The 20064-nt window shown below is 42.5% G+C and overlaps 1 protein-coding gene and 1 long non-coding RNA gene across 3 annotated transcripts in view; one reads left to right on the forward strand and one right to left on the reverse strand.

Moving 5' to 3' along the window:
• Nucleotides 1-1670: 1670 nt before the first annotated feature.
• On the reverse strand, nucleotides 1671-4165 carry LOC111845878 (uncharacterized). Its single transcript, XR_011990026.1, has 4 exons — nucleotides 4041-4165; nucleotides 3419-3574; nucleotides 2942-3121; nucleotides 1671-1976 (listed from the first exon to the last, which is right to left on the reverse strand). It is a non-coding gene; the product is annotated as an uncharacterized lncRNA (long non-coding RNA).
• Nucleotides 4166-9892: 5727 nt separating this feature from the next.
• rock1 (Rho-associated, coiled-coil containing protein kinase 1) overlaps nucleotides 9893-20064 on the forward strand; it is a 42397-nt gene continuing 32225 nt past the window's right edge. Inside the window, exon 1 of one of the 2 annotated variants that reach the window (XR_002838757.2) lies at nucleotides 9893-10773. Coding sequence is in view for 1 of the 2 variants with exons in the window: in XM_023815581.2 (XP_023671349.1) it covers nucleotides 10681-10773 (93 nt within the window). In the remaining variant the exon portion in view is untranslated. The remainder of the gene's footprint in view (nucleotides 10774-20064) is intronic. The other variant, XM_023815581.2, reaches the window with a different exon arrangement.

Below are 20064 nucleotides of genomic sequence, written 5' to 3' on the forward strand. Positions count from 1 at the left end.
ATATTTCTATGCATGTGAACAATCTGAAGAATTTTCTACAATTTGAACTATTTTAGTATTATGGCAAAGCATACTAAAGATGAGAGTGCTTTTCATTATGCCCAACAGTGTGTAGTTGGTTAGACAAAAATCTGGTAATATGAATGACGTGTGTGCCATTTGGTGCAAAAGTTTGATTTTGATAATTCTATATAATATGTAGTTTTGGTTGCAGTGCTTCATTTTTGAAAGATATATGAGGTATTTTGCAGTTTGGGTGTGTGGTTTTGTGAATTGTGTGAAATATTTTGATAAAACCAGCCTATTTTGTAAAATTGTGTACAATCTCCCATGAGTTTATTTTCATGGATGAGGCTGGCTTCAACTTCACCAAAACCAAGAGAAGGGCAAGAAACATCATTGGTCACAGCGCTGTCGTGGTTGTTCCTGGCCAACGTGGGCGAAACATTACAATGTGTGCCGCCATCACAAATAATGGAGTTCTCCACCACCATGCCAATCTTGGTCCTTACAACACAGACCTCATCATCTCGTTTCTGGACAGGTTGTGTGACATATAGTGATCTTGGGAGACCGTGTGGATGATGATGGGCAGCACAGATATGTTGTAGTGTGGGACAGTGTACGTTTCCATCATGCTGCCCGGGTGCAACACTGGTTTATGGCCAATCCACTGTTTACGGTCCTTTACCTTCCCCCATACTCTCCATTCCTTAACCCAATAGAAGAGTTCTTTCTCAGCATGGTGGTGGAAGGTCTATGACCGTCAACCACATGTCCGTGAAAGCCTTCTTCAGGCAATGCAGGAGGCATGTGAGGACACTGTTGTCGGTGCTGTCCAGAGCTGGATTAGACTCCCTGAGCTTTTTCCCTCGCTGTCTGGCAAGGGAAGACATTTTTTGTGATGTAGATGAGGTGCTGTGGCCACACCCAGCTAGAAGACATGACTGACTGTCTCACAGCTGCTTTTGCTCAATGCACATGCCTACATTATTTACAGGTTTTTTCCCTTCGCTTTTTTCTCTCTAAAGTTTTGATTTGCATTGAATGTGCTTTGCCTTTTTTGTTTGTCGTTGAAGAGTGAAGTAAAAAGTTTCAATCACATTTGTTTCTGCTCATGTGTCTGTGAATTTGTCTGCAATAATTTCTCTTTGTGGCCTTTTCAGCTTACACGATTACGAGAATCCCCCAAAAGGCAAACGTCTTTTAGATTGGTTAGATCAAAATTTCGGGATGTGAATGAAGTGTTTAGTATTTGGGGCAAAAGTTTGATTTTGATAAGTGTTTATATAGTTTTGCATGCAGAGCTTCGTTTTGCAGGATAGGTGAGGTGTTTTGCTCCTTGGGTGTGTGATTTTGTGAATTGTGGTTAGTGATTTGAAGTATTGAGCCTTGTTGTCAAAATTGTCCTTATGCAATTGAGAAAAACTGTAATCTACATAAAATTAGCGAACAGCGCCGACTATTGGTAGAAAAAAGATATTAAGTATGAATTGAACAAGTCAAAACTTAAGAGTAAGTGACATTCAATTTGTCTCTGTGCCTCTATATATTCCCTGACTCCCTGTATCGCTAATTGACATCGTGCTGGTTCCAAACACCATAATATCCAGTTAGATTAATACTATAATATGTGCAATAGTACGCCTTAAAAGTGATGAAAGTCCATCTTTGTGAAACTCTTATTTTATTTTTCAACCTTTAATGTTGCGTTTAATAACCAGATCACATTCAACGGGCCATCGTTAAAAACAACACGCCCTGAAGATTTGAACCCGGAAATTATTTAGAGATATTAATTAACTGGAAAAGGTGACGTATCACTGCAGTTTAAGATGAAAGCTGGTGCGGAGGCAGGCGATTTCCTGGGTGCCGCTGGAAACGGTAATCTGAACTTCGTATTCTCCGTTAGCGAGGAACGACGGCACCTCGACGTCGCTAATGTTCAAGACGGTGGGCGGCAGGTGAAGCACCACCTGGAGAAGTAAGGGACAGGCTGTTAGACGGCTGTTTCATGCTCATTACAGAAAGAACGGTTCCTATCAGTCCACTGTCATGTCTCATACTATTATTAAAATATGTCTGTCCTGTGTTTTTATGTAATTAATGTTCTCTATAGCCCCCTCCCCTGGCTTCTCTGTAAGCCAGTACACCAAAATGTGAAGTCATACGATATCTTAACAGGCGGCCTTGTTGTTTCTGCGCCCCGACTCAAAAGGTCACTGCACCGACCCAGCAGATAAGTTTTAAAAACAAAATAAGTAGCCAACAAGGGGAGTCAGAAGACTGTAACTAGCCTGCTGCTGAGCAATAGCACGCTGCCTGAATACGGACCTCCTAAATAAGGACAGCGCTTATTTAATATTTGATGTAGTGACTGTTTGTGCCCAGCAGGGGGACACAAATCCCAACCTCCGCTGCCGGAGAACATACAGCCATAGAAAGAATTAAGAGACCACTCCATGATTTTAAACGAATCTGCATTTGAAAACCCCGTTTTAATCGTGGTTCTGCTGGCAGAAGGATACGCTGAGCAGCAGGTTGCTTCCAGGTTCAAAATTTCTAAGACAGCAGCACATTAGAACAAGGTGAAGCAGGAGATACTGGGAAGGACCAGAAACCAGCCAGGTAAAGGAGAACGAATTTCTAATGCAAGAGATGACTGTCAACTTATCCGACAGTTTCTCATTAATCATAGGATGACATCAGGTGACCTTCGAAAGGAACGGGAAACATTACATGCAGGTGTGAAGTGCACTGCTAGGACAGTTCATATCAGGCTCCTAGAAGCAGGACTGAAGTCCCATAAAGCAGGGAAGAAGCCCTTCATTAATGAGAAAAATTCAGAGACACCCATAAAATGAGTGAAAAAAAGATTGTGCTGTGGTCTCTCAATTTTTCCCGCGGCTGTATATACACGCAGTAAAAGAAGTGAAAATACCGGTTGAATAGGACAGACGCAGGACCCTCCAGCCAGTGAAATTAACAGCGGACATCCGCCTTCCTCGCCGATCTCATTTATATCCTCGCAGATATTTTTATAAGTACAGCTTCCGTATCCATTTAAACATGGGAGCCACACCCACAAACCAAAGACTTTCCGCCTCAACAGAACGGCAATCTGGAGAGGAATAAAATGCATTATAACGTTTCAAAAATATATTACAATGTCAGAGTGATTAAATGTGTATAAATAGGCATTCATGTTTAGACACCCATTTTTACCATATATTCTGTAGAAGATTCACAATTGAAAAACCCACACACTTTTGCAAACCTAAGTTTATGTGTGTGTGTATGTGCCATTATCATCATGTTACTGTCTGTGTGGCTCATGGAGAGCAAAATGGGATTTGTGAAATCCGTCAGATTTCCCCATGGGGATGACACTATTCACTATTCACTATTGTCCCCCTACCTTGAGAGGAGCACTCACTGGGACTTTAAGTTCACCCAGGAAAGACACATTGATTGACCCTGGGATAGTGATTTGGCTCGGGATGGAGAAACTGGTGATGTTTAATATATCAGAAGAACCACAGTTTGTCCATGTAGAAATGCCAGGTTCCCGAGCCTACAACATATCAGCAACATTAGCAAGGGGACTGTCTGGTTGACCAAATCTAACACTGAACACTGCCAAGCACAACACTGGGTGAGTGTGAATTACTGTATAGAAATCATTTACAGGGAAGAGTAAGTGGCAAATGTTTGTTTAAACAACATTTCCTACACTTGGATCATTTTGATATCCCCCTTTTGATATAGATTTACACCTGTATTTACCACATAAATATAAACGTCAACAGTTACATTGTCACATTTTTACAAGTAAAAATGATTGCAAAATCAGTTATCAAATTTCACATGTAACCGATATAATTTGTTTGAATACCCATGCATGGAATGCACATTATTAAAGTAACATTATCACATAATAAATTATTTTAATCACAAGTTCAGTCGCACGTGGGAGTCTCCATACACATCCTTCACATTTCCAACTAACGAACAATGTAAATTATCTCAGCTTAACTTACAAGGGGCATTTCCGTCTGCTGGGCTGAGTTCAGTTGGACATATATGCCAAGAGCACAGATCACAAGAGGGAGACTGAGGCATTTCAGAGCTGCCATATTTGCTGGCAATCCCAGACATAGATGTGTCCTTTATATACTTACCTGATATTTACCTAAGACCTTTGATTAGCAAAAAAAACACATTTCAGAAACCTAAGATGAAGTGTTTTAAATGTCATTTTCTCGTAGGAATTTGCTGTTTGCTCTTGATAACACTATCTACGCTCTTTATCCAGCTTTGGTTAGGAATGTAAGTTTTGCAAGTTTTCACTTGTTTTTCAATGACACAACCGAAAAGATGAATTCTGTTTCAGGGCTGGGGTGGGGCTACCAACAGCGGACGAGGAAACAGGGCAATTTCTGTTTACACCGGTGACTGTGATATTGCATAAGCAATTGCCAATCAGATTTTCAGTTCTATGCTTGGCCCTCTGTCAGACAAAATTAAGTTTCCATTTCCTCTAAATAAGTAATGTATGCCCAGAACCATGTACTGGATAAGAGGTTGGGTGATCGGTGGAATTTAAAGTATGCCTTTTTTATTTATTTTAAATATTAGTTTACCTTTTAGTTTAATACCTACTTGTAGAAGGTATCAGGAATTAATGCAATGCTTAATTTTGCTACTTATCTGCTATGTTAAACTTTATAATGGAAAGAATGATATGATACAAGGAAATACATTTATTTTATTTTTATGTAAAAAAAAATCTAAAATGATGTGAGACAGTTTCTGCAGCACAGTCTGGTCCGAACTGTTTTTTTTCCAGCCCACACTGTAATGCAGGGCATTAGGCTGGTGACACAGATACACACATTCATTGTATATTTAATATTCTAGCAAACGAGTATAAGCCGTTCCCACTACCTTTAATAAGTATAAGGCTCCTTAAATGTTAAGGCCTTTCAAAAGTGTGACAAAATATTCTGCGTCCGCTGCTCAGGATTTTGCAGAGCGGAGGGAGTGTTACCCAAAATAGGATTTTGCGGTAAATTTTGAGGCCCCTATAAAGTGCCGCCCCCTTGAATCCGCCAGGGTATCCATACCCTTCCAAAGCCCACTGGGACCTTTAATAATAAAGCTCACTCGCACCAGTAAAACAACTGGTAATGCTTTACATTAACTGCACCTTCATAATGCATTCATCATGCATTCATAAAGCATTCAGTGCGCCTTCATAATGCATTCATAAAACATTCATAGAACATTCATAAGCAGCAAATATCTATTGCTTAACATCTTAACATACCTTAACAGCTTTGATATGCATTAATAACAAACGTTTTACGATTACACTGTAAAGGTATGTTAGGATGTCAAGGTATACTTACATTCTGCTTATAAATCTTCTATGAATGCATTATGGTGCATTTAATGTCCCACAAATGTGTTGTAAAGACATTATGTAGGTGCCACAAATGTAAATCACTACCAAACAATCACTTCGATTCACAAACCGAGAATCAGCTGGCAGGACCCAATACTTTGAGCGTGATGAGTCCTTGGCATACATCCGAGGAAATAAAACAAAATAAAGCCCTAACCTACAATCCTCCCTCCCCACAGAAGGCAATCTCTTCACCCCTCCTAACAAAATTCAGCTGCCGTTTCACTCCACACCCTCAGTGCCAGCTAATCATTTCTGACCCCCTATCCCCCCAAAAAACCCTTATACTCCCCAGAAAACACAATCAAACATACTTGGCTAGATTACATGCATCCCTTATCTCCCTTTCATAAAACAGAGTACAATAATGTTCCTTTTTAATCCTGCAGACTGGGCGTTTCTGCACTGAGGGGGCCGGATTATTGTCCTGTGAGGCCCCTGCGCACCCTCCTTCAGAGGGCCCCCTGTCATAGGAGGGGGTGGGGTGGGGGGGTACATACAGGTACCATGCACGTACCACATAAACGGTTTGGATTCTGTTTCACTATCCCAGCTTTATGTTTGGGATAGCCTGCTATGTTCTGGCTTGTCAGATCTAGTTCTAGCTAACTTTATCTGTCAAGTTACAGATCTAGCACTATGGGCCATTATTTCCAAGTGACACAAGGAGGTAATTTTACTAAAGGCATGTTTTGGATTAACAGCGAAACTACGGCAACCCAGCATGAAAATGTTGAGTCTTTTGTTTAGAACTAATAATTGTTTAGCTGGAATGATGCCCACATCCACATAACCAGCTAGCTAGCTAACGGGAAATCGCACATGCGTGCAAACATTCTGCAAAGTTTAACTCACGAACAGTGTCAGTAAAGAAAGGCCTAACGTTACATTTCATGATTACAGTGGAGCCAAGGGATTTAAATCATTGTTAGTTGTGTTTTCACAAGTGTGCTCTGTTTTGACTTGTCAGGTCTCGAACAAACGTTATCAGACCAGTTAGCCAGCTAGCATTATTGGCCTATGTCCAAGTGAGAGGGGGAGGTAATTTTACTAAAAATGAATGTCTTGGATACCAATATATGAAAATAATGTTAGCTTTTGAATGACCACACATATTACTGTAGTAGTAGCTGTGATACATAAAGCATAATGTCCTTCAATTTAAGCATAATGTCCTACTGTAAAATACCAACCAGCATACTGAGGAGGGGGGCAAATTAATTTATTATTTACCTAATGTGTGTTTAGCATGTATCCCTGAGTGTCGTGTAAATTGTTGGCTTCCCTGTCTGTGCCACTGCTGGTATTAAACTGATACTGACTGTCCATAAAAGACATCAACATTCATTTTAAAAGAGCTGCCATATCATTTATAAACATGGCTCTACCTTTCTCTGAAATGCTTTTTTTACCCTCTTCATGTAGGTTTGCTGCATCAAAGACATTCTGCACCCTCAAGTGTTGTGGAGTTTGTAATATTCATTATCTACCACCATCCCCCTGAAATAATGCGTTTGTTTTTTTTAATTTTTGCTGTTTAATACACTTATTGTAATCTCATTGCCTGTGGTTGCTGGTTAACTTTTTATACGTTCTTGTCAAATAAAATTATTTTTCTTATAAAGGTAAGATTTGGTATTCCAAAAACATTTTTTATAGAAATAGTTGCAAAAAATGGGGGGTCGTCTTATATTTGGGCTAATACAATACGTACCAAGTGCCCCGGGTGATTAACTCGTGGCTAACTTGAGCTGTAAGTGGAGGAGACCTAGGGCCCTGATGGTCAATACTCACTGTACATACCGAAGAGCCCTAGGGCCCTGGTGGTCAATACTCACTGTACATACCGAGGAGCCCTAGGGCCCTGGTGGTCAATACTCACTGTACATACCGAGGAGCCCTAGGGCCCTGGTGGTCAATACTCACTGTACATACCGAGGAGCCCTAGGGCCCTGGTGGTCAATACTCACTGTACATAGCGAGGAGCCCTAGGGCCCTGGTGGTCAATACTCACTGTACATATCGAGGAGCCCTAGGGCCCTGATGGTCAATACTCACTGTACATAGTGAGGAGCCCTAGGGCCCTGGTGGTCAATACTCACTGTACATACCGAGGAGCCCTAGGGCCCTGATGGTCAATACTCACTGTACATACCAAGGAGCCCTAGGGGTCAATACTCACTGTACATACCAAGGAGCCCTAGGGCCCTGATGGGCAATACTCACTGTACATGCCGAGGAGCCCTAGGGCCCTGGTGGTCAATACTCACTGTACATACCGAGGAGCCCTAGGGCCCTGATGGTCAATACTCACTGTACATAGCGAGGAGCCCTAGGGCCCTGGTGGTCAATACTCACTGTACATGCCGAGGAGCCCTAGGGCCCTGGTGGTCAAAACTCACTGTACATACCGAGGAGCCCGGTGGTGCTCAACTTGTGCTGTGCATGCAGAAGGCCATGGGGGGCACTCCTGGTTAACTTGTGTTGTATATGCTGAGGGGCCCGGGGCCCCTGATAATTCGTGCTGTATATGTCAAAGGATCCTAGTGGTCAACTTTTGCTCTCTATGCCAAGGGCCCAGGTGGTCAACCAACGTTGTCTATGAGGGTTGTAGTGTTTAGCATGCAGTATAAATGTTGCACCTCATGGTCACTAGTGCTCCAAAGCCCCCTCAAGCCTGAGGCCTTGGGGCAGTAGTGGCCCCTCTGTCCTGGCCCCATAATCCAACCACGTGCACAGCCCCGAACTAATCACAGGGGCAGCCCCTACTCTCTGAAGAAGCAGAACTCCCTGATCTAATATGACAGGAACACGTTATGGCCACTAGATGGCAGGCTATACATTACTATAAATAAGCAGATTTGCATCACCGGACCGTTTTGTTTAAAGTGACAGGTTCCATCAACTTTTTATTCGTGATGCATTTTGCTTTGCAAATGCTAGTAAAACACGTGTTTTGTTTTACTCTGCACTAGTAGTTACGAATACGTATCTTCATTTTTATATACAAACAATGAAGCAGTACTTCGTTTTGTTTTAATTCACAGCAGTGTAAATAGTCAGCTTCATTCGCCATATATAAGGAGTGCATGAATGCTAGTGTAAATGTGGTGCCTCACATCCGCAGGCTTATGGCTTTGAAACCCGCCTCTGTTCTCTTTGTGCAGTTTGTATGTTATCTCGTGTAGTGCAGCAATCCTCCAAGTACTCTGGTTTCCGATGCTGCTAGTGTCTCTAAATTGGCCATAGAGTATATGACTGCGTTTAAGTTGATGGTCTGTGATATACTGGCTTTCCGTCCAGGATGTCCCCTGGAACAGGCTCCAAGCACATGTGACCCTGACGAGGACTTTCTCATCTTCTGACATGACTTTGAAGCTCAACAAATCACAAGTACGAATGGTTTGGATTTTGCCCCGAAGCTGACAACATATTATTCAAAAATTCTCAGTTGCTTCACAATTCAATACTGTATTACATTTTACATGTTGTCCCCCCGCAGTCCAAAAACATGCAAAGGTTGTTCATAGCTGTGAATATGTGTGTGTGTGTGTGTGTGTGTGTGTGTGTGTGTGTGTGTGTGTGTGTGTGTGTGTGTGTGTGTGTGTGTGTGTGTGTGAGTGTGTGTGAGTGTGTGTGAGTGTGTGTGAGTGCGCTCTGCGATAAGTTGGTGCCCCGTCCTGGGTTATTCTCTGCCTTGAGCCCATAGCTTTGGGAATAGGCTAAGTGGGTACAGAAAATGGATGGATTGATGTTGTCTTCATTTTTAACAACCGTCCCCGTGGCAATATGTAATTATGAGCATTTATATTGCATCCTTGTTTTGATCAGTGTGACAGCTGTCCCATCCAGTCCATCACGACACGGTTACATCACAGGTCCAAATATTATAAATGAAGTCCTCATTGTACATTTGATCACAATTCAAAAAAATACCAGCTAAATTAATGAAACCGATGCCTCCTGGCCTATGTTCATTGAAAGTGCGGATGAATTTGCGCTGTCGGCTTATCGCACAGTTTAAGTACTGCGTGGGAAAAAGTTATATATGAAGTATATATGAAGTATGAACAGTGTAATTCATGTATATATGTGAATTACCGGATCACATAAATAATATTATACCTTCCCTCAGTACCGGTCCTAGCCGACGTCGCGCTATAGGTGAGCATCAGCGCTGGCACCCACCATGCAGGCAAAGTGAGCTTGGCTGGCAAGGAGGCGCCCCCTCCGAAGTTGTCGCCTATAGAGTTTTCCGGCCCTACCTTTTCTCCGATCATTTTCGTTCCACCGATCACTGATTTTTGTTCCACCGAGCATGTGCGCTCGGGACGTCTAGCACAAGTCTTCACGCGCACTCCTGCGGCTTTTCTAGAGCTGGCCGGGCTGATGCGCATGCGCAGAATTCACGGCATCGCGGTCTGCCCCCCCGCGCGCCTCCTTCTCCGGTCCGCAGAACAGGAAGACAGACATGTTTTTCAAGCAAAGGCGGAGGACCTCGCAAGCCTACGGTGTCCGTCGACAGCATACAGAGATTTAAGCTGGTTTGTCAACAGAAAGTTCCCCTGTCGCGGATATGGTGCTCCCCGCCACGGCCTTGGATCGACTCTAGACCCCGGATAGTGTGATTCAGAAAGCGGACTGTGAAGAGATGTTTCGCCGGGGCCGCGCTTCATCCGTCGAAATGGAAGCCGAAGTTTTTTTCGTCACTTCCAGCGAGCTAGCATGCTAGCTGGCTAACTAGCTGATTACTTTGCAGCTGTCAGAGTCATTTGACCTTTTTCCACTCCGTATTTTTTTCAGAAATGCATCTTTCTGTGGATATTTTCTTGGAGGAAGGAAGCGACAGCTCTTATGAATAATTTCACTTTTTATTTTAAGTTGAGGAATATTGTTTTGCCACTGTAAAGGGAAGCAGAGCGATCCGTTGCTGCATTTTTTTTCCTGTGTGTAAATAAGCGGACTGGATATTTTATCGATCATTTCCTTCTTTTACTGTGGATTTTTACCATCCGAGATGACGTTAAAATGTAAAATGGAGAGGAATAAATCGTCGAAACCGAAATTCCTTTGATTAATGGCCCTACAACTTTGATAGGCGAGCAAACTGCGCTTTCTAGTTTGCCAGCTTAAGTATTTTTTATATATATAAATTGGAGGCGTTTTACAGAATCTTTTTTTAAAATCACGCAGCCAGAAGTGACAGGAAAAAAATGTCCGCCGGAGAAAGTTTAGAGGCTCGTTTTGGGAAAATCGATGCCATGCTGAAGGACCCGAAATCGGAGATAAACACCGACTGTTTGCTGGTACGTTTTTTTCCCCTTCCCTCGAAGAGTTGGAATCAAAATCATTGAAGTTTTGTATACAAATTAGTCTTTTTGGGTTTATTTTTGGTTGAGACTGCGGTCCTTGGTCGTCTATGAAATAATGACCGGCGGACAGACCGCCGACTGTGTGGCTGTTTTCGGGCTTTTTTAGAGCTTGGGAAGTAGACTGTAGAGAGATGTGTAACCTTGAAGTTTACGCGCTGCTTTTGGTCGTGACACACCGCCAGGAGGCCGCAGGTCCTGACACATCTCCGCCGTCCCTCCTAGCGTGTTTCTGCCGCCCGAAATACAGTATTAAGGATCAGACCATTGCAGATACCGAGCCTCTCCTCCGGCCCCGGTACCGATCCAATTAAAGGTGGTTGATATACAGTATAGCCTGTTAAGTGATGGGGAAGAGGCTAAAGTCAGACGTGGCGTGTTTATTCAGATCGACTGGCTGCACAGAGCCGGACAGTCGGGTGGGTGGGTAGTTATACGGTGTGCTGATCTTTCAAAGTGTAGAGTTGCTAATTCCTGCAAATGTGCATCGGGCATCAGCCAAACTGGTGTTGACCCATTGTATTTTAAACCGGGTGTCACTCTTAAATGTAACAAATACCGGTGGTGGGGGGGATGGGCGGGAGGGGCTGGAGCAAAACATTTAAGTGGGGACATGGCTTTCCATATTCCTCTTCGCATACTGCCCGCTAGAAGAAGCCCGCCCCAACGAGTGTAGACGAACTGGATTAATGGAGTTTCCGAGACTGGTCCCCGAGACTGAGAGTGTTTTTCCCGTCCAGTCGGTTGTCACCCCGTTGCTAATAAGCATGTAAATGTAGTTCCCCTAAAGGGACAACGAGTTTCTGGACAGGATACTTGCACTTTTGCCATTCTAATGGTTGGGATCTCCTTTATCCTTTAACCTTTTATTAATTGTGCAAATAAGACGGTAAATTCCTTTTCCTCTATTCATTCTCTGAAATTTTAGATGCTTCGCCGCCTTTTTAATTATGTTGCCAGTTGCTTTGTTTTTGTTTTTCGTGCGAACGTCACGTGGTGTGGTCAATTTAAACATGTATTTTTTTATTATTCATTATTTGTATATTAACTGAATATGGAATGGAATTAGGTGAGTGTTTCTAAAAGGTTATATTTGGGTCCATTAAAATTAATGACAAGGATCTTTACCTTTTTCGACTTGTCTTTTATTTATCTTGACATTAAGATGATTTTGGTGGAAACCTTTCCTTAGGATGGTGGTGCCATAGTGGCTGAGTGAGTAGATGTGTTGCCCCACATCTCCAGAGGTTTCCATTCCACCTCTGCTCTGTGAGTGGAGTTTGCACGTTCTCCTTATGTCGTGTGTCTTTTTGGATTTCCTCCTGCAGTCTAAAGTCTTGCAGTTTGTCTGATTGTCCCCGAATTGCCCGCGGTACCTGAATTTGTGTATGTGCCATGTGATGGTGTGCTATCTGGACAGGGTGTTACCCCAACCTTGTACCTCATGCTATCTGCAATAGCCGTCAGGCCCCATGACCCTCATCAGAATAATCATCCATAATAGATGGATTTTCTCACATGCTGTGGAAAATGTGATCAGTTTTATGCCAGAATGTTGAATAAATGCATCGCTGGAGTATTTTTAATTTGTTTATTTGGCCTTTCGATTGCATGCCCAAAGAGAAAGCGTTTTCCCCTTTCTGTGGTATTTTTGAAACTTGCATCACTAGAAATCGCACGTTGCGCAAAGTGTTGCCTGCACGCGTCTATAGCGTAGCACTTAAATGGACTTGTTTTATGTACATGAACATTCTGCCATTCATTCGCTATCTCTACTAGGGGAATCTCTAGCTAAGCAAGGGCTGACTATGCATTCAGGTACTGCCTGTCTGTGGTCCCTGGGATCCCAATTAAGGGGAGGTGTCGGAATGGACCTTACTCTGAGCTGTGGGGTTAGCTCTTGGCGCATCCATTCAACTTTGCAAATACTCCATGTTTTGATAGGGTAGGCAATTAGAAAATGTTACTTTTTTGTGTTGGTTTTCAGTACAAATGCTTTGAAAGAGGGAGGCATAGGAGGCCCTTCTCCTGCTGTCCTTTCTTATAGCCCAGTTGTATATAATACTGCCCTCCTTCCACATCTGTCTATAAGTCTCCTTGAAGCCAATGGTTTAGCATCTATGAGATCTTCTTTATTTCTGTCCAGTACCACAATGATAAGTTGCTTTATTGCCTCAGAACTTGTATGTGAAATTCATCCCAGGCCTTTCCTCCTCCTGCTGCTACTATTTAATCTTGCATGCATGGGAGCAGACTCACCTCTATCCATACCTTTGCCTTGCACTGGCAGATCTTGGCGCACATCTGGACTCTTTTCACTTCATTTCCATCCTCTCTTGCCACACTAGAAACAGGTAGGATTCTTACATCATAGAGGAGAAAGTATTGCAGTAAACTGCTGTAATCTTCCCACACAACAGGTTTTGCACCTTCTGAGTAAGAATAGAAAGTTGAGAGCGTATATGTGAAACACTTTACCTAATGTTCATCTCTCCTGTAATAGTCATTTATGTTTTGTGAATTTCAGTGTCTGAAGAAAGTTGATCTCTCATGAGTTGTACTGTTTTGGGGATCCATTGTAATTGGCAAGAACTTTTGTCATGGCCTGTGCAGTGTGCGATTCATTTTATAAAAGGTTAGTGGTACTAAAAAAGGGGCAGTTTATATGTGCTGCATGTCTTTGGGATAAAAGATTCACTGCTGCATCATTGTTATTATTATAATTATTATATCTACCATTGTTATTAGAAAACAGTAGGAAACAGTAGGAAATCTCCTGACTGATTTATCAATAAATGAATCGTGATACCTTAGCTACAAGTACTGGACTAGGTTATACCTCTGCTGTTTCCACTGGAAGCAGAACTTGAATTACTTCCGTTATTAAAAAGGGAACTGGAAGCTGAGGCTGCAGTGAAATATATGCATGTTCTCAGAGTTTGTATTTCTGAACATTGCTAACACTGGTGACTGGCTGTGGTTGGTCAACCCCTCTGTTTCAGCCTCTCGCTTGGAGCTGGGAGAGTAGCTGTCGAGGCTCCTGTCCACTCGCATGCCCCCTGAATGGTAATGCTACGGGGCCACGTATCGCCGGAGCAAGACACAAGTGCCCTGTGTCTTAGCAGTCTCCCCTTTATAGATGAATGCAGGCCTTTTGCCTGATCCCTCCGCGCCACGCCGCCCACAACTTAATAAAAAATTCCTGTCTAATCAAATAACCTCTTGTATGTGACTTGCCGTTTGAAAATAACCGCCTCTGTGTTTCCCAGCGGACCCCCACCCCCATTCGCCTAATAACTGGAACATGGAAATCGGTGCTCCATGTGAGATTGTATACTTAACTGCATAACACCGGGTAGTTAGGCCTTCGCCTGCATATAGCTTTTATTATTTTATTATAGAAATGATTTCTGCAGTGCTGGTCATGAGTTCTCCACTATTGATTTTTAGGCCTTTTTCTTTTGATTGAATGTTTTTTGAGGTATGCCTGCAATCTCGGCACATGTCCGTTCCCATGTGTTGGTAGCTGTTGGCTGGAAATGGTGCTATTGTGAGTATCAAACCGGATACATGGACTTCCATGTTTGCTTTCATCTACAGCGGTGTTGCTGCACCTCAATGTGTGCTCTGGTATCTGACGTAGGAAAGCATGCTCTCTTGCAAGACTGCCTGCCATACGAGCTCCTTAAGTAATTAAGTGGTCTTGCATTTTTTTTTTGTTTTTGCGGATTCCCTCACTTTGTTTTTGTTTTGTTACCTTTATGGTCACACTTCTGTGGCATTCAAAAAGTTCTGGGAGAGAGAAACTCATGTATGCCAGATTTTGAGGCCTTCCATCCGTCACAAAAATGCTGCAGTGATGTTAGGGCCATATTTAGCCTGGGATCTGCCTTTTAATTCTGATGGACCTGCCCTCACAGCAGGCCTGCATTAGTGTGGCTGACAGATCTGGCGGCAAGGGAATCTCAGATGCAGGAAAAATGATGCCAGTGGCTTATTTTCTGGATTGTTTATTTTATGATGAAGCTTTTCCAGAAGTGTGCTGTAAATGGTTTTATTCTCTTGTACTGGTGACAGGACATGGAATATTCCCTCTAGTGTCCTTTTTACTTGTTCCTGGTTGTTCCTGACCTGTATACCCATTTGGAAGTCTTGTGCTTTTTGCTCCTGGACTGACTCTGTGACACATGTTTCCAGCCTTGTCCACTGCTTATCTCTGTCCAAAATAATGGCTAGCTTATCTGCCGTGCTCTTGGCCTGGCAAGCTGCTCTGGATAGGTGGGATTCTTGGAACTGATATTTGAATGTCTGCTGACTTTTAAGGGTGCAGTTTTTGTCAACCCGTGGGGGTGTCCCCCTGTCGTCCTGGTACTGTAAAATACCTTTTCAGTTGTCTCTAGGTTTATTATTATTTTAAAGATCTTTGGAAAGATATGTTGACTAGTGTCCAGCCTTGTAGTGCATTTCCAGAAGCACATCAGTCACAAAACAGAATCTGAAAATATATTTCTCTCCTGATTTTGGAGGAACATGGATGTTTTTTTATATGTTCTAATTGTTAGTCACTGTGTTCATAATCATATGTTGAGAAATGGCCGGTGTAATGCAAGAGCAGGGCAAATTTGTCAGAACTCGCCTGGTATGAGCCTAGAGATGGGAGGACTTCCTGATAGGAATTTCAGTGTGTGATGGACACCCCAGCTGCTTCTAAACATGGTGCCCGCTGAATTTTCTCTTTTCTGTAGTACGTTGCAAGTGAAGGCAGGGAATTTACCTACCTTTTTAGCACAAGTTAAAAGCACACTTCCCATTTATTTTCTCCCCACTGCTTTTCTGTGGACATGAACCAGTAAGTTAAGTACTTGACCGTTTTATAAATGCAGTAATTTATGACAGATATTTGTGAGCTTGTTCCTGATACGGCTTGGTTTATTTAGAGTCGTGTGTCACACACAAACAACTCTTCCCCGTGGCTCCGTTCACTTTGAGTTTTGGAAGATACCTTGTTAATGTATCCGCCTAGTAGCACATTCCTCCATCGGAGGTGTGAGTAATCCAGGAGCAATTGGTACACGGCCTTGCCTGCTCACCCATCTCTGTCCTGTGCACAGGCTGGTCAGTACTGGCACTGCACAGAACTGCATGGGGCAATTTGAGAAGGCCAGGAGTGAAGTAATTTACTGGTCGGTGATGTCCTATTTTCAGGGTACCTGCGGTCATGGAAAACCTGGAAAAGTTTTGGAATTTTGAAATAATTTTTCCAGGCCCTGGATAAGTTTTGGAATTCTTGGATAGAGAGGAAAAGTTTTGGAAACTAGCCTTGCTCATTTTTGTTTCCCGCTTCGTTCCGTAACGCGCTAACGGAAATTAACTACCTTATACAAATACTGCTCTATCTACTTTTAGTTTTACAAACTTGTGGGTTTTGGAAAATTTTCTCATGGTACTGGAAAAGTTTTGGAAAAGTCATGGAAATTTATTCTGCCAGAATTGGGGGAACTCTGTATCTTGCTAAGGAGGGGGGGGGTATGTTTCATGTGCCCCGTTTGCTGGTCACAACAAACAAGCTGCATAAGTGCAGCTTTTCTAGTGGACTGTACCTGTCTACAATGTTGAAAATGAACAGTCACAACACTTGGAAATTTAGCAGAAACATCACCAGACCAGATATGTTCCTATATTTCCACTTTACATAAACCCCTTGTTTAAAATTCAGTTTTATTGTGTTCTTAAAGGAATTTACTTATTTTGTGCAGTAATATTTACTTTATTTAGCAGTTTTATCTAAAGCCATGTGCAGTTAAGGAAGCTTTGTCAGCCAGTCTCTGGAGTGATTGGGCTTAAGGCGGTTGCTCAAGGCCCCAAAAATCACTTTACCAAACCTGGGAGTTGAACTGGTAACCTTCTAATCAGAGGTACAGAGTCCTAACCCACTGAGCTACACACCACCTCCATCATATTTTGTGTGACATCATATTAAAATGGTGAAATGAAGGTATTTCCAGTTGTATTTCTTTACATTAAACTCGTGTTAATGACCTTGGACAGAGATATTACCAAGTTCTGACTTTATCCTGCATTTATTTTTGGTTAAAATCAAATTTTACTCACTAGGTTACACTCATGAGACATTTCTGCTAGGTTCACTTTTTGGGGTGAAACTGATATTCAGACTTGCTGTGTTTGCTCCCTTTTCCTGAAGGCAGTTGTGTTTTTTTTGTTATTTATTTATTCATTTTTTGTTGTTTGATTACTGTTTCCACCTGCCATCATGGACCGGATGCTAGGTTATTTCCCGCTGAGTCACTGCATTAAGCCTGACAGAGAATCGGCACAACTAGCAGCAGAAGGTCACTGAGTGCAGTGACAGTAAAGTCCAGTCCTTTTAAAACCAGAGAAGACGACTCCTTAACCTCCTGGATGTGTTAGATTCTGACCTGGCTTTGCATTGTAAATCACACTTTCTGCCTTGAGTTCTAGTTCAATTCATTGAAAACAATGAACAGATCTTCTCATTACCCAGCATTCCTATGACACTTTGAGCCTCTGCAAGAATGTAGAATGACTGATTCAGTTGTTTGGTTTTTATTTTTATTTATCTTGCTTGGTCAGTTTCAATTTTACATCATTTTTGTTCACTTAATTTCTGAAGCTTATTAAGGCTATTGAGGTTGTTTGAGGGACAGTGGTTATTGGTCACTTGATGCAAAATCACTTGCTTTTAAGTTGGCTTCGAATGGCTTCCAAAACTATGAAAGTTAATTTAAAAGAATAAAATTGACATACTCTAATGCTTATCACCTGCAAAGTGCTTTGCACAAAATCTCTGCTGGATGAGTAAATGTGAAATTAATGGAGCATTAAAAGGCAGTTCCCGTTCGGGATTTAAATGGAGGACTGTGCACAGTACCGGGTACTCATACAACTAAAAGGGAAATGGCCTTTTCCCATCATTGTAGAAAACTGAGCCTGTCAGAGGTCAGGTGTTTATTTGAATTGTGTTTTTAATGGGCTTTAGATTTTGTGTGATTTCTTTCTTAAAGACTTATCTTACAACTTTCGCTTTTGGGTGGAAGGTGAGGTTGATCACAGATGAATGAAATCGAACAGCTGTGTAAGAGAAGGACGGGGTCTCGCTGGTGGTGTGAGAGGGTGTCTACAAGGAAACGTCCTCAAGCTAGTCATGAAAGAACTTGCCGCCCATCTACTGACTTCTCACTTTACGTCTTTCTGGAAGCCTTGCATCTGATGGCATCTAAAGGGTTAACCAAGAGTTCTGCTTTTTCCATGTAGCATCTTGAAGCTCTGTCCATTTGATGTGATGTGCTGTGGGTCATCATGGAGCTCCTTGCTGAAAGAGAACTTTCCGCAGGACTGAGCTGGTCAAAGTGGCAGTCATTTGAGTTTTTATCATATCATCGTGTTATCTTCGGCTTTTCTTTTAAAAGTGTGTTGCCCATAAGAGCAGCATGTAAGTTGTCAATGTAAATTTGTTTGAATGTTCCTGTGACTCTGACCAGGGTAGTTGGTTAGAAGATGGATGGATGGAGGGATGGATGGATGGACTATACAGAATAGTATGTGGAAAATCAGTGCTTGTGTGGACTGACGAGAATGTGGCCACATTTTGACATTTGTGCTGCATCTCTGGAAAAAGTAACTCAGTCTGAGGAACTGAACCTCACAAGTCGTACTGGGACACAGTGTTTAAAGTTTTTTTTTTTTCTTTCTCTTTTAAATGCTAGATTTTCATGATTTTTCAGTTTAAACTCGATTGTTTGACAGGGGAAAGCTAATTTACGAGTACAAACACTGCCAAAACATTGTCTTAAAATCAATGGGCTGGGTTCTGGTTCTGGTATTGATTTCCCTGTCTCCAGTTTTGTGCACAGCCTTATATTCTTTTTATATCAGCTTAATCTTGCCATTCACTGAAGCACCTGCTTCAGATGAAGCTCTGAGAATTGCATTGCTACGTGGAGAGGTGTAAACCATTAACACTTGATACTTAATTAAGAGTGTGGACTGACAGGATTGTGCGGCTCTCCGACATGTTTGTCATTGCACCAGGGACACCATCTGTTTATATTCCGTTGGCTTTAGTGCTTTATCTTTCAGCATGCAAGGAATACTTTAGTACTGAATCAAAATACACCTTGAAGTGTATGCAGCCTTCTTGCTCGGCCACCTCCGTGTGCACGTTCCGTTCATTGGGCTGTCATTCTTAGTGCTGTGTTGAAATATCACGTGTGGATCTTGCCCGGCAGGTCTTGGGGAGAGAATTGTGCTGAGTTTAGCCCAGGAGAAGGGCCTGACTCAAAGTGCAGCTCACTGAATCCAGCCTGTAACCACCCGCGCCTCCTTATATGGCTGGGAGACTTGCCGCACAATTAACTCCATCATGCTCTGTTCGTTTTTTTTTTCTCTTTCTTTCTCCTTATTAATCGAGGGCGTTTTCTCAGCTCTTTCTGTCAATGTGTCAGCAAAGAGGGGATCAAAGGCCAGTATGAGGCAACCTTTGTTTTCCTTCGGGAGGCCTTTTGACATCGCCTTGCAAATAGAACCCATCTTCATGGATCTGTGCGGCTCGCTGCCATCCCGTCTGGGACTTTCAACCAGAATGCAACAGCCCAAGTGGTGGAACTTTTACAGCATGGTGCCCAAATGCGTTTTCCTACACCGTTTTGTTGAGTAAACTTTGTGCTATTTTTATCCCGTGCACTCTTTGTTTAATCTGATTGTCAGACTTGCCCCCATAAGTAACATTTTATGGAGGACAGGACCGCACAGACGTCTTGAGAGATTAGGCACCATTTCATGGGTTTCAAACTGCAGGAGGTCTGTCATCTAAAGCTTTAGATAATCCAGGTCTGCTATAGACTAGTGTCTCTGGAGACGTTCCGCCTGTAATGAAGGCTGAGGCCACCATCTTGAAAACAGTTGAGAAGGTGCCATTAGGAGCCTATTAAGAGTAAAACTGCTGTGCATCTTGTTTGTTTAAATGTTGTTAATCTGTTAAGGTACATAATTTTTCTGCTTTATCCTGGAGGAGCCCAGATGGATTACTTGCAGGTAGTGGGGGGGGGGGGGGGGGTTAGGGGTAAGATGTTGGAAGTAGTTTTTTTTTTTTTTTTGGTCAACAGTTATGTCATAAAAGTTGAGTCAGTGTTGACTATTGCTGATGATGTAATCAAACACCAGGAGAAGAGAGTGCTTTGCAACAAGCAA

The sequence above is a fragment of the Paramormyrops kingsleyae genome, chromosome 4 (assembly GCF_048594095.1).
Source record: "Paramormyrops kingsleyae isolate MSU_618 chromosome 4, PKINGS_0.4, whole genome shotgun sequence".
Taxonomy (NCBI): Eukaryota; Metazoa; Chordata; class Actinopteri; order Osteoglossiformes; family Mormyridae; genus Paramormyrops; species Paramormyrops kingsleyae.